Source organism: Typopeltis vanoorti, chromosome 24, assembly GCF_054136105.1.
Source record: "Typopeltis vanoorti isolate ZY-2024b chromosome 24, IOZ_Tvanoo_1.0, whole genome shotgun sequence".
Lineage (NCBI taxonomy): Eukaryota > Metazoa > Arthropoda > Arachnida > Uropygi > Thelyphonidae > Typopeltis > Typopeltis vanoorti.
Genome location: NC_143572.1, coordinates 71,079,025 through 71,094,984, shown reverse-complemented (window position 1 = coordinate 71,094,984; position 15,960 = coordinate 71,079,025). Strand labels below are relative to the sequence as shown.

The window sequence follows — 15,960 nt, the reverse complement described above, 5'->3', positions numbered from 1 at the left end:
AAAAAATGAAAAAACAAAACTCACACAGGAAGTTCATGAACATCTAATGACTTTAAATTTGAAAAATGAGAACTGTATACTGCAATACTCAACTGAAAACTTACACCCACTACCACTAACTGATGCTAATTCTGTCACAAAAATAAGATTGTTAAAACAAACTAAGAAGAAGCATGAAATTAGCTAAATTAATGAAAATAGAGAAATAACTACAATCATCACCAGACTAAGGGCGGAACATTTTAAAAGCATGAAAATTCAGCTGGATGGTACTAGAAGCTATGAAATATGCAAGAACTGTTCAGGAGTCGAACTAGCACCTGTCCATATCTGTTCTTGGCCAGCAATTGCCACTGCTCTACAGAACGTTGACAATAACCCTATAGAAAAGCTCTGCTCATCAAAGTTCAATAGATTGCCAAAGCAGTTCTATAGGTCATATCTAGAAGCTCTTCAATGGACTCAACAACAACAATATTATACGAGCATCTCCATGGAGTCAGTAGACCCATCATGGGAGACCCAAACTATCCACACAATATCTATCATACCTCTTTTTGAACTCATTGACAGCATGAAGCACTCACAGCTGGGTCAGGCAATGCATTTTATTCATTCACCACTATCTAAGCAAAAAATCTAGTCCTTGTTAACCACAAACTTACTTAATTTCCAGGGATGACCTCTTGTTTTCCCACCACTATCCCACTGCTGAAATATTTCTCCTGCATCACTCTTATAAAAACCTTTTGTAACTTAAGTGTTTTCACCATATCTCCCTGTTCTCTGCCTATCAACCAACTTTTGTAACCCATAAACCCATAAACATATGGGTTACAAAAGTTTATGGGTTACATAAACTTTTGTAACCCATAAACTCTCAGTCTATCAATGTAGGGAGCATTGCTCACATCACTCACCAACTTGGTCGCTCATTGTCTTTTTTACCACTTCTTCATCTCCAAGGAATCCAGGCAACCAGACCTGAGCACAGTAATCCAGATGTGGAGCATCAACACATTGTAAAGAGGAATAATAACTTTATCTCTGCAGTATAGACAGGAAACCAAGGTGAAGATGTTTCTTTCTGTCTATACAACTAGTTTTTTATGAAACTAGTCTTTGTTGTTACAGACCTGCTGTATCATTTTCTGGTGATGAAGAAATGCATCACCAAATAGACAAGATGGGCATGAAAAGAGTGATCATAATGAGACTTTAATTATCCGAATATTGATTGGGTAGCAGTAGATCTCTTGAGAAGAATGAAAATACATTTATTGAGCTGTTGCGGGACAACTTCCTCAAGCAGCATGTTATGGAAGGAACTCGAGGTCGAAGAGTGTTAGATTTGATTATAGTCTTAGAGGGCGTTTCAGTTAAAGATAACTATTGCCTCCAGTTGGTGACAGTGATCATGTGGTACTCACTTGGGAAGTGACTAGGTTTATGAATGTTCCATTCAGAAAAGGTTACATGCTGAACCACAAAGCAGAAAATTATGACCAACTGAGGAGTATACTAAGTTCAGCGAAATGGGATTAGTTGATGGTGGGAAGAATATCGACAGTCATGGAAGCATTTAAACAATACTTAAATGATGCAATATAAGAGTGTGTCCCAAGTGTTGGAAAAATAAATAGGGTAGGAGTCAAATGGATGTGTAATCTTATTAATCAAGAAATTCGTAAGAAGAGGATAATATGGAAAGAATACCATGTGCATAAGGAAGATGTGCATTATGAAAATTATAAGCAGCGGGTTAGAATAGTCACAACTGATGTACAGAAAGCAAAGTCTGAGTATGAAAAAACTGGCTCTGCATGCTAAAGGTAACCCACAAGAATTCTGTCGATGTGCTGCAAGTAAAAGAAAGAATGAATATGAAAGAATAACTCTTCTAAATGCAGATGGCATGAGGGTTACGGATGCAGAAGTTGTTCAACTAATGAGTGCCCATTTTGTTAAAAGCTATCAACCTGTTGTACGTGACATTGAGTTCACTGCTACCTCTTCCCTGGATGAAGAAGTGTATGAGAACGAGGTATTAGAGCTGTTGCACAAACTAAATAAGAATTCATCAATAGGGACTGATGGGATATCAGCATGTGTGCTAAAAGAGTGTTCAGCTGAACTGGCTATTCCTTTGACCAGGCTGTTTAATATGAGTTTCAGAACAGGGAAGATTCTGAAGGAATGGAAAGAATGTATGGTAATTCCATTGCACAAGGGTGGTTCAAAGACTGATGTATCCTGCTATCAACCAATTAGTATCTAAGGAGTGGTGGTGAAGATTTTTGAAAAATTGGTTAGAGCTTGCATTCAGAAATGGGTTGACAGTGAATCTCTACTTTGCAATTAGCAACATGGATTTACTAAAGGAAGGTCATGTTTTAGCAACTTACTCACATTCTATAACAATGTTACCATTGAACTAGACAAGAGGAATAGAAGCTTTTGACAGAATACAGCATGGTAGACTGTTGCATAAACTGGAAATGGGTTTGGATTATAGAATATTAGCATTGATAAGAAGATGGCTGACTGACAGATATCAAAAAGTTGTATATGGGAGATGTGAGTCTGCAAGATTTAAGGTAACCAGTGGTGTACCACAAGGATCAGTGCTTGGTCCACTGTTATTCAATATATAGATTGTATATCCACTCTATGCATTAATGATATCGGGAAGGATTTGACAAGCGACATACAGCTATTTGCTGATGATGCAAAGATAGGTAGGGTCATCAAGGAATGCTGCTGATATGTAGTACTTCCAGTATGATAGTCTGGAATTGTGGGCATGGGAAAATGGATGTCAGTTCAGTGTGAGTAAATGTAAAGTCATTCACTTTGGTGTGATTAGATATCCAATGTTGTTTTATATTGGTGGGATTATGCTTGAAGAAACTGATGAGGCTAGGGATCTTGGAGTGTTAGTAGATAGGAAATTGAAGTTCAGGGACCATGTAGCAAAGATGCAAATACAGTTCAAAAGATAATTGTAATGCTGAAATGAACGTTCACATATAAAGATAAAGATGTCATTTTGCCTCTTTACAAGGCCTTGATAAGACCTCACTTGGATTATTGTGCACAGGTCTATTTTCCATTGTGATTCTGATATATTGGGGAGAGTGTTAAAAAATGATATCAGGATTATGGAATACCGATTATTATTACCACCCCAAGACCTCATGGAGTCAAAGACTCATCTGGGAGGTCCTTTTATCACACACACACAGCTCATCATACCATGTTTTAAACATATTCAAACTCTTTGCAGACACCACATTCTCAGGCAAGGCATTCCAATCATTCACAACTCTGCACAAAAAAAACCTGCCTCTCACTCCCCTACTCACACCCTCTTTATACAGTTTCCAGGGATGACCTCTGGTTCTCTTCTGATCTCCCACTATTCTGTGTAAAACTTCTCCAGCATTGATCCTATAACAACCCCTTACCAACTTGTAGGTCTCTATCACATCTCCCCTCTTCCTCCTGTCCAACAGACTCTGCAAATTACATCTTCTCAATCTTTCCTCATACTCGACATTCCAGAGGTCAGAAACTACCTTAGTCAGTCTCCTTTTGATCCTTTCCAACATCTCTTCATCCTTCTGAAAACCCGGTGACCAAATCTGGGCACAATAGTCCATGTGTGGTCTAATCAAAGCCTTATACAATGGAACAAGAATCTCCCTACTTCTACATGTCAGTGTCCTCCGCATCATTCCCAGAAGCCTTTGTGTTGTCTTCACAATTTTGGCTATGTGTCCCATAAATTTTAGATCCTTATCCACTATCATCTCCAGATCTCTTATTTCCTCTACCTCCAACAATATATCTCACCAAGCATAAATTCTGCATCCCATCTTTGTTTTCCAAATTTTAAAACCTTACATTTTGCAACATTGAATTCACATCCCCATTTCCGTGCCCAATCCTCAATCTATTCAAGTCTTCCTGTAAGGTCACAACATCTTCACTACACTTCATGGTTCGTCCCAACTTTGCATCATCTGCAAACAACTGAATATCTCCATCCAAATCTTCACCTCTATCATTAATATACATGTTAAACAGTAATGGACCTAAAACAGACCCCTGAGGCACTGCACTAGTGACTTTCCTTTACCTGGATATCGCTCCCCCATACACAACTTGTTGATACCTATCAGATAGCCAGTCTCCAATCCAATGCACCAATCTAATATCCAACCCCATCTGCTCTAGTTTGACTGTCAACCTATCATAAGGTACTCTATCAAAAGCCATTGTGAAATCCAAGTATATTACTGTGTATCCTTTTCCTGTGTCCAAGGAAGCAGTCACTTTATTGTGATAAGTAAGTAGATTACTAAAACATGACCTCCCTTTAGCAAATCCATGCTGTCCATCAAAGATAATACCATTGTTGTCAACCCAACTCTGGATCCTAGTTCTCACAAGCTTCTCCAACAACTTTACCACAACACCTGACACACAGATAGGCCTATAGTTTGATGTTTGAGTTCGATCACCTCCTTTATGAAGTGGCACAATCTTGCCCTCCTTAGGAACTTGACCGAGTGAAAGACTCGTATTAAACAAATATGTCAAGGCAGGTATCAACTCCCTGGCATATTCCTTCAGAATACGTGGTGATATATTATCTAGTCCCACAGCCTTATTAACGTTTACTCAACTCTCCATACACTCTTGCTCACTTACAGTCAGTCTCTCCTCCCCATCATCAACTGCTCTCAATCTCTTCATGAAGTCACATTCAGAAGATTGAAAGACCGCTAAACTACTCATTAAGTATCTCCACCGCACATTCTGCAACAGCTGTCTTTATACTATTTTCTCCAATCAATGTCATCCTTCCATAATCATTCTTTCTTTTGCTGGCTACATATCGAAAGAACTCCTTAGGATTCTTTTTGGCTTCATTAGTTAACTGCTGTTCATACCTCTCTTTAGCTACCCTCACCAACCAAGTCACCCTCCTTGTCTGGTCTTTGTAGACCTCATGAAATTGGTTATTTCCACTTTTCTTATGCTGCCTCCACAATGCCCTTTTTCTCTGTATCGCTTAATCTCTTTATTCATCCATCTCGCACCTACCTTATTTAACCTTCTCACCCTTGGAATACATTTAGACATTGCATCTACTAGACAGTTTTTGAAAATCCCCCAAGCTGCATTGATCTCTTTTCCAGTTAACTCCTCATTCCATGCTGAACCCACAGTCTCCTGAGCTCTTCATAATCACCGCCCTTGTGGTTCCACATATACCCTTTCCTCACAGAGGTTCTCACACTGCTGGCAACCACCCAGGTTCGATCTCATTGTCACTCTCACCAATTGGTGGATGATTTGACACCTCATTTATAATTACATCCTCTGATGAGACGACCAAATCCAAGACCCTCAATCCTTGCATGCCCTCTGTTACATACTGTCTGAGGTAGTTATCCATCAATAACTCAAGAAACTCATTTTCTTTACTTCCAGTTGCTATCTCATCATTCCAGTCTATATTGCCATAATTAAAATCACCCATAATGATCACCCTTTTCTTATTTACTTGGCTAATTCGATTGTACATTTCATTATCACCACCATCCTCATTACCTGGTCTATAACAACATCCCACCAAGTATTTGATGTCATTCACCTCTATCTCACACCATGCTGCCTCAAAACCACTGGCACTATTTCCCTCTTGCATCTCTACTTTATATGGACATAACTCTTTCTCTATCATCAATAGCACTCCTCCTCCCTTTTTACCCCCTTCTGTCCTCACGAAACACATCATACCCTTCCATCTCTATTCCTGTCGGGATGTCATCCTCTTCCAACCATGTCTCACTTATTCCGATAATTTTTTAAAACAGATTGAGAATTTATAGATTGCAGACACTAGCAAACAGGAGAAGGGGTGGGGGGGTGATTGAGACTTAAAAACTTCTGAAAGGGTCAGTCATACAGTATTTTAATTGATGGAAATTTTCAATTTATGGAAAGTGGGAAAAGGACAAGAGAACATCCTTGGACGCTGAGAATTAATGCTGCTAAGAAAGGGGCGAGGGCTAGATTTTGCTCTCACAGGGTGGTGTGTGATTGGAATGGATTGCCATTGGATGTTGTGAGTTCAAGCATTGTGAATGAATTCAAGAATAAGTATGATAGCTGGTGCATGTAGTATGTTGCCTCCCTCAATGAGTTCCTGACTTCCTGGAGTTAATAATAATAACCAGTTGCCATGTGCTTCATTCTTCTCTCGAAAAGCCTGGAGCACTTCTTGAAGAACCAAAATTTTATAAGTGACAAGAACATCAAATAAGGAATAAATGCCTCCATATTTCTATCAGTTATTTCTGTGATGGTGTAGCGCAAATGTTTCAGTCAGAAGGTTGGAATTCAACCAGGGAAATAAACCACAGAAATCATGACATTGTCATGATTTCTTCGGTTTTGCTTCAGTATCACTTCGGGTTCCACAGTGACTATTGCTCTATGTGATAAGAAACCAACACTAGACATGTTGTGAAATCTTAGAGAATAAATAATATCCATCGTATAAGAATTATTGATAAGGAAAAGAACAGGAGTGTTTGGAAAGTGTTTAGAAATGTTTGGTATTCTGTTTAGTATGTGAACTTGTGTTTTCACCTGACGAATCAGTGCAGTTGAAATTATGAACATTACAATCATGGAAGAAATTGATTTTGCTACTAGGAAAGTGATAGCATGAGGCAAAAAAATAATAATAATAATAATAAATTGGGGGGGGTATGTATTTTATATATTAGGTTTTCACAGCTATCGTACATGTTTTAAGGAAAAATCTTATGACTATATAGCTGAATGTTAAAATAGAAAGTATATATTTTCAAAGGGACTACTAGTTTTGTCTTTCTGGAAGACTTCATCAGGTTCATTATATATATAAAACAAAACATTACTTGGGTACATCACCAAAGTTCTAAATTATTAATGGATTGCTCACATTAGAATGAATTCGTGAATGGCTGCATTGTTGCTCTCGTGCATGAGGACGTGGTCTCAAGACCACCATAGCTGAATTGCAGAAGAGTAACAATCAGAAAGGTTGTGGTTGAGGTTGATATTAAGGTGAACAGAATTTAGTGCAGTTTTGTTGATTCTAAAATTTTTCCTTCAAGTTCATTATAGTATTTGTAAATAATTTCTGTTTGTATAATTGCTCTCGTGGATTGATGGTCATTGGTATCAGGAGAATTAAGACATGGCTAGATAAGGCTGCAGCCTGGTTCTACCATATTGAAGACCATCTCTGAGATGGTCTTTAATATGAAGCTAGATTGATTTTTCTGTTTGTCCATAATATGGGGAATTACAGCCACACCAAAGACGGTACACTGGATATTTCAGATTGTTATGTTTAGGCTTTACTGATCAAACCTAAGATCGAAGCTTTCTTATGGGGGGGGGGGTGCATGAAGTATGAATCTTATATTTCTTGAGGATTTTTGTCAGTTTGTTAGAAATAGAGCTGATATACAAAATGGTGATATAACCTTTAAAATCATTACTCTCTTCGGCACGGTGTGTAGGAGGAATTAAACAATAGTTTAGAAATCAGCTGTTTAGGATAACCGTTCTTCTGAAAAATTGATAAAAGCAGCTTTAATTCTTTGGCGATCTATTTTTCGTTACTGATGAGAGTATGCCCACGGGTCCCTAAAGTAGAATTAATACCAGGGGAATAACGATGAGACTGAGTGTGAAGATATCTGTTGGTATGTGTAGACTTTCTGTGTTTGTGTGTGTTTGGAAGAAGAGAACATTCAGTATTGAACAGTGACATCAAAACAGTCATGAACAAATGCCATGTTTCAGATGAAAGTAGTCAAAGCATGCTTAACTAAAATGTGAAAGGAGGAATTATTGGGGGAAAAAAATTATAACTAAGTTTATATTTGTGTACTTATACAGGGTGTCCCAAAATTCATGCAAGATTTAAATTTAGCGCTATTTGTGCGGTAAAGTGTTGCCAACGAGAAAAAAAGACAGCGTGACAGCTGACAGTTCAGGGTTATTAAAAATGGAGCGCTACACGAAAGAACAACACATTTTTATTGTTGAGCAATATTTTAAAAATAATGAAGGTTTGGCAGCTACAGTTCACAATTTTCGTACAAAATATGGTCGTAATAGTGATTTAACTTCATCAACTGTGAAAAGATTAATTAAAAAATTCAAGGAAACTGGATCAATTAGTGATCTTATACACTCTGGCCGTCCTTCAACAAGTCGTTCAACAGAAAACATCGAAGCAGTTCGTGAGCGTGTTGCTGAGAGTCCAGGAACATCAATTCGGCACCGTGGTCTTAAATTGGGCATTTCGAGAAGCTCTCTACAGCGTATTCACACAAAAGATTTCCATCTTTATGTTTACAAAGTTCAATTGACTCAAGAACTGAAGCCTACTGACCACACACAGCGAAGAGAGTTCGTTGAATAGATTACAGAACAACAAGTGGATACTTATTTTTCGAACAAAATCATCTTCAGCGATGAGGCTCATTTTCATCTTGATGGCTTCATTAATCGACAGAATTGTCACATTTGGGGTTCAGAAAATCCACGAGTGATTGTTGAGAAATAAATGCATCCACAACGTGTCGCTGTTTGGTGCGGATTTTGGGCTAGAGGCATCATCAGTCCATTCTTCTTTGAAAATGCGGCTGGTAAGGCAATAACAGTTAGTGGTGCTCTCGCTATCGCGACATGATAATCCAGTTTTTTGTGTCTAAATTGCAAGATATGGATGTGGACGACATGTAGTTTCAACAACAATTGGTGCCACATGCCATACAGCCCGAGAAACAATTCGATTACTGCATGAGTCATTTCCTGGTCGTGTAATTTCCCGTTTTGGAGATCAGAATTGGCCGCCCAGATCATGTGACTTAACGGCGTTGGAATTTTTTCTTTGGGGTTTTTTGAAGTCTAAGGTTTATGCCAACAAGCCCACAACCATCCATGCCTTGAAGGAGGAAATTGAGCGCTGTATCAATGAAATTCAGCCACATTTATGCAAAACGGTCATGGAAAATTTCGACAAAAGAGTGCATATGTGCCATCAAAGCCGTGAAGGCCATTTACCCGATATACTATTCCATGCATAACCCTATGCTGTATACTTTATGAATCAATAAGAAATTACAATTTTTAATTAAAAAGCTGTGTTTTCTATCAAAATAACTTCTTGCGTGAATTTTGGGACACCCTGTATATGTGTTATATGTATATACTGACAAAATTGAAACACATGACAAAATTTCATGCCAGCTGGGGCATCACCCGGTTAAACAAGGCCCCCGTTGTTTTCGCCAGGGAACCAGGGCGAACGGCGAAAAGTCAGCTACTGGAACAAATCTGAAAACAAACCCCAACTCAACATCACCAGAGTTAAAGATTGGTACTATCAACGTAAGAAGCCTGAATGGCAAAGAAATGGAGCTAGCCGAGGAATTAGATAAGTACCAGATTGACATAATAGGGGTGACTGAAACAAAAAAGACCAAAACTGGTGAGATCTTTCTGAGCAATAAATACAAAATGTTATATTCAGGCAATGACAATCAAGGAAAAGGAGGAGTAGCCATAGTATTCAACACAAAATATGAGGCTAATCTTCTTGAATGGCAGTCAGTCTCAAGTAGAGCAATGTGGGCAAATATCAGAATGGGGAACTGGACAATGAGACTTATTTATGCCTATGGTCCCACAGAAGGTTCTACTAAGGTAGAAGTGGAGGAATTTTTTGACGCTTTAGAAAAAGCAACTGACACAATGAAAAAGGAAAAGTTGGTCCTTGTTGGGGATCTAAATAGCAGAGTAGGAAATGATTGTGAGACATACAAAAATATTTTGGGAAAATTCGGAGAAAAGAGCAAAGCTAATAATAATGGCAAATATCTGTTGGATTTCTGCTCAGGACATGGACTGGTTATTACTAACACCATGTTCCAACATAAAAATGTGCACGAATTCACATGGACAGAAGAGGCCAGGAATAAGAAAAGTCTCATTGACTATGTTATTGTTGATAGTGATGTTTTCTCCCTGGTGCAGGACACCAGAGTGTACAGAGGATTTGAAATTGGAAGTGATCACTATTTAGTCTTGAGCAGGATAAAATTGAATTTCATATTGAAAAGAATAACATGTAAGAAAGTTTTAAAGCGAATAAAAGTTGAGCAGCTCTCAGATGTGAACTGTAGACTGAAATACACAAAGATTATTGAAAAGAAAATGAAAGAGTTTGAGAACAGGAATCAAACCTTGGAGATTCAGTGGCAAACTCTGAAGAAAACATTGATTGATTCTGCCAGAGAGGCATGTGGTGAGGTTGTGTGCAAGGATAGAAAAATCAGAACTCCCTGGTGGACACAGGAAGTTAAAGAGGCAGTGAAGAAAAAGAAGAAAGCATATCAAAAGTTCCTGGCAAATAAGTCAGCTTTTACTCTTACAGAATACAGAAACAAATGTAAGAAAGCTAAACAGTGTGTAAAACTAGCTAAACAAAAGTCATGGGAGGACTTTGGCAAGAATATAGAAAATAAATATCAAAAACGTGGGAAAATATTCTGGAGGTTGTTGAAGAAGCTTAGGAATGAAGGAAAGAGTGCTGTAAAAGGAGTTAGAGATGATAAAGGTGACATGAAAATGGGAGAAAAAGATATCCTTGAAGTATGGAGTAAATACTTTGAAAAACTGCTAAATGAAACAAGCAGTGATGACAGCACAGTGATAAAAAACACTGACCAGGCATGCAGTCAGGAATACATATCCATACTTGAAGTAGAAAAAGCCATCAAAGGCTTGAAATGTGGAAAGGCAGCAGGAGTAGATGATATTCGACCAGAAATGCTGAAGTATGGTGGTATGAAAGTCTTACAGTGGCTGCACTGCATAATTCAGAAAGCCTGGACAGAGGGACGAATTCCTGATGATTGGAGTAGAGCTCTCATAGTACCCATATATAAAAAGGGAAATAAAACTGAATGTGAGAATTACAGAGGTATTTCCCTACTGAGTGTTCCTGGCAAGATCTATGCAAGTATACTTGAGAAACGGTTAAGAAGAATTGTGGAAGAAAAGCTTGGTGAAGAACAAGCTGGATTCAGGTCAAATAGAGGCTGTCAGGATCAGATCTTCACTTTACGACAAATAGTCGAGAAAGCATGGGAATATAACAAAGATCTGTATTTAAGTTTTGTCGATTTGGAAAAGGCATATGACAAGGTCCCAAGAGAGAAGCTATTCAATATGCTGCAGTTATATGGTGTCAATGGGGCATTATATCAAGCAATACTTAGTCTTTATTTGAGTTGTAAGTCAGCAGTTAGAATTGAAGGAAGTACAGGAAGATGGTTTAATGTTAAATCTGGTGTGAGACTAGGATGTACATTATCCCCTCTGTTATTCATTATCTATATGGATCACATTATGAAGGAAAGTGGTATTAAACCTGATATCAAAATTGGAGATGTTAATGTCAGCTCTTTGCTGTATGCGGATGATATTTTACTTCTAAATAAATCCGCTACAAGTCTGCAAGATTCTCTGACTAAATTGAATAGCTGTTGTAATAGATATGGTATGAAGGTCAGCAATAAAAAGACAAAGACAATGAAAATAGGCAGAATCATTGAAAATGTCAACTGTGTTGTGAATGGAGAACCTGTGGAACAAGTAAAACATTTCAGCTATTTAGGCACGATTTTTACTGAAGATGGTAAATTAAATATAGAAATAGACAACAGAATCAGCAAAGCTGGTATGGTGGGAAGTCAATTGAATAAATTCATATGGAATAAGAGAGAAATTAGTCGGAACGCTAAATTAGCTGTATACAAGACAGTGTTCAAACCAGTTTTAACTTATGGATCTGAGAGCTGGGTCAGAAGTAAAACACTTGACCAAAGACTAGAGACCGCAGATATGAGAGTCCTGAGAAAGACTAGAGGCGTGAACAGATGGCATCAATGGCAATATCATATTGAAAATGAGGATATTAGGAAAGAACTTGACATTGTCAGCATCCAGGAATGCGTTAGCAGAGCTATTCTCAGGTGGTATGGTCACTTATATAGAATGGGAGAGGAAAGATTAGCAAAACAAGTGTTCTCTGCCAGGTTGGCAGGAAAACGACCCAGAGGAAGACCAAGATATAGGTTGATTGATACGGTACAAAGTGCCTTAGACGATAGAAATATAAGATCTGATAATGTTGGAATCTTGACAAGTAACAGACTGATTTGGAGGAAAATTGTAGATAGGAAGTTAGTAATGATGTAATTTTTTGATGTAGTACTGTCATATCCTGTACACCCCTTGAGGGTACATGGCAGGAATTTGATGATGATGATGTATATACTGTGTGTGTTATATTTGTAAAGTCGATCTAAACACAGGAAAGCCAATGTATCAGAATAACTGTTTTATAGGAATGAATAATGGAATAATTTCTAGATGTGGCTAATCAAAATCAAACACAGTCAACACCGAGATCTGTAACTTGAAGCCACAGTTCTCATTTTTGATTGTCCAACATGGAATTGCTCCAGTTTTCTAGTTGTAAACAGAAATACTGATCATTTTGTTATGTGTAACCAGAAAGGTGTCAGACATACAAGAGATAGTTTACTTGTAGCTGTCATTAGGTTATTATAAAACATTGGTAATAACCTATTATACATTTAGGACCACATGAGATAAGAGTCTCTCTCTCCTTAACGAGTGTCTATCAAGTGCCCTGCTTGCATCATCTTTGTTAATTTGGGCAACCTGGCCTCTCTGCTTTGATTATAATCCAGTGACATCGAAACTATTACATTTTTGGAAAATGACAATTGTTTTTCATATGTTTACACTAGGCACAATTCTTTGGAACAGGACCAAGATTCTTCATTCCAGTAGATTCAAATTTGTCTTTTCCTTGAAACACTACAAAATAGTCTAAATCCTAACTGCTCTGACTGTATGCTAATTTCCAAGTTTGGGGAATTGATTACTATTAACTATTCGTACTTTATTTTATTTCATTTTTATTTAATCTGCAGGAAGTATTCCTTTGATTATTCCTTTTATTTATTCCTTTGAACTCTAATAGTGTAATCCTGTCAACTCAGCTGCTACCAAGACACGAGGTAGTAAGCATGTGCTACATGAGTCATTATTCATGTTGTGAATGTAGTTACTGATCCCCCCCCCCTCCGATGATGTCCATGTTACATTGGTTGAAATATGTTTTGGAATAAAATTCTGTATTTTTTCTACATGTGTAAGCCATATGAGTATCGATATATATGATTTAATTAAAATTCTTGTACAAATGGTAATATGAAATAAACTTAATTATTATATCCACTCTGAATCTGGGGCATATTTCTTTTGAGATGTGTAGTTAGATGTTATAGTATCACTTTATAACATTTTCTTGAAGTTTTTTTTATATATATATATATATATGTAGAAAGTATTTTTACCTTGGGTAAAATTATGTTAAAGATACCAAGCAATTTTAAACTTGGTTTTACTCCATTTCCAAGTAAGCAAACAGACAAAAAGTCAAGTTTGCGCCTGCAATTGATGCAAGTCTAACTGATCCTACAGGTAGTGCAAGACCAGGGCAACTCGTGCTAAAGGTGGGGCAAGCTCCGATCACTAATCTTGATATTTACCCTTAATGCCAAAACACATCTCCAAGAAGGGGATGTATGATGTTTTGTATTAAAGGCAAGGGGCCACTACCCAGACCGGATCTGGGTTGACGTTGCCGAAATATAGAAGTTATTTATTAAAGTTATCTTTAATTAATATACTTTATATGTGTTGTTAATTCCGTAAACTAATTACCAGTTACATTATTTTTAGGTTCCCTGAAGATGGTAATGTAACATTACTGAAGTATAGGAGGTATCAACTAAAGTTGTTTATTTAATATTTTACTATACGTTATCTTTCCCTAAAATCTGGAAGTGAAGTAATTTTAATTAATTAAAAGTTTGTTAAAGAATATACATATGATGATTTTATCTATGAATTTTATGTGTTTATAGCTTGAACTATATATAGTTTTCGCTTAATTTTGGTAAACATTTTACTTTATTTAATAATGGCAATTCTACTTTCTTTTATTCTCAATAGGGACAACTCAAGTTTTCGAAATACAGATGTTTTTGTGCGGTGACTGTGATAACCAACTCTCTTCAGCAGGAATGTAAATAATCCAATACTGGTTAATATCCATTTCCTCATTATTTCCTGACTACTCAATCAACTTACAGTTTTGATCTTGTTAGTGGTGCTACATCATGTTCTTTCAGTCTAATAGTAAAGAGATTTTATTAATAAAGTTTTCTAAAAATAAATTCCAGAAATGGACTCAAGATTGTATAATTATTTCTTATAGTTGTATTAATAACTTTTAAATTACAACACATTTTATCAGTTTCTTGTCACATTTTATCAGTTTTTAACCAAATATTAATATTTTTTTTAATGTGTCATTTTGCCAAATTTTCAAAAAAAAAAGTGATTTTTTTTTTTTTTTTTTTTTTTTTTTTTTTTTTTTTTGCAGAATTTTAAGATTGTTACTACTTTTTTTTTTATTCAAAATGCTATGTATAATATTTTTTTCCAAGTTTTCCAAAAAATAGTCGCTAATATTAAACATTTTTTAATCAGTTGACAGTTATTTTATTAAATTGTTAATGTTGCTTCCAGACCACATGAATCTAAGCATTTTCTACTATCCACCTGAGTATGTTGACCTGAGAAGGGGAAGTGAGGCTTCTACTGGTCATAGCTCCTTCTGGACACCTTGACATAAAATTGTCTTTACCTTTAAATAAGCAGAAAGTGCACAAGAATTAATACTTTTCCTGAGATACTCTGGTCTGTTGCTCCATATCTGCAGATCAGCTTAGTGTTTGACAGCTTTAATCCAAACTTGAAATCGTTATAAATATTAAAACATAGGCCTGCATATAAGAGTTCTTTCCACATGTTGAGAATTAGAATATATGACCTAGTGGTCTGTGCTCTAATGTTTTTCTGACTTGCTTGTTTTTGCAGGAATAAAAAGCAGGTAGAAAAGGTCTTCTATGAGACAAGATAGCTCATTTTTAGTAATTGAACAATCATTACAAAGGTTCCTTGATTCTAGACAAGATTCATACTCCCAGCTAGAGGATGCATAATTCAAGTGCAGGATATTGTTGATCAGTGAAAAACTATGTTTGTTTGTGTAATTAGTTCCACACAGGATGTTCATAGGTGGTGCTCCACAAAAGATGTTTATATTTGTGTTTTTGCATAAATAAGCATACTGTCACTTGGAATAGTTACTGTCATTGTTTCTGAATGCATATATATAAAAAAAATCCTCACACACACACACACACACACACACACACACACAGAGAGAGAGAGAGAAGAGAGAAAGAATTACCAAAGTTTAGTGATCTGCATAGTTCATGATGCTCATGTTTGAATCATTTAGATAATTAGTAAGCCTCATACACTACCAATAATTGTCTGGACACTTGAGCAATTTACAATTGATACCAGAAGGCAAACCCTATCAGGTATGTCCATCTTTAGCTTTGATTACCTCCTGCACCCTTTGAGAGGGAAGCTTTCCACCAATATGCAGCAGACATCAGGTGGAGAGTCCCTCTCACAGTGTAGGAGCGAGAGGGGGAGCTGTTTATCTTTCGTGGATAGTAACCAAGAGGAGATTTTGTGGATAGGGAAAAAAGTAGGAACTAAATTATCTTTTTCAGAATCTTAGCAAATCATCTCAGAGATGCCCACAATATATGGGACAGGGACTTGCCATACAGGAGTCCAAGATGTATTTAAACTTCCATGAGGTGAAACCATTATGTAGTAAGACACATTGAAAGG

The 15,960-nt window shown here is 36.8% G+C and overlaps 1 protein-coding gene across 2 annotated transcripts in view; it reads left to right on the top strand.

The window, feature by feature from the left end:
• The window catches only part of eIF4EHP (eukaryotic translation initiation factor 4E homologous protein), a 120,110-nt gene extending 104,857 nt beyond the window's left edge, over window positions 1-15,253 (top strand). The window contains exons 7-8 of one of the 2 annotated variants that reach the window (XM_090413882.1): window positions 14,197-14,287; window positions 15,127-15,253. In XM_090413882.1, coding sequence (XP_090270008.1) covers window positions 14,197-14,239 — 43 coding nt within the window. In that variant the 3' untranslated portion in view covers window positions 14,240-14,287; window positions 15,127-15,253. Of the gene's footprint in view, window positions 1-14,196; window positions 14,456-15,126 lie in introns of those variants that run through there. The other variant, XM_090413880.1, reaches the window with a different exon arrangement.
• Window positions 15,254-15,960: the final 707 nt, after the last annotated feature.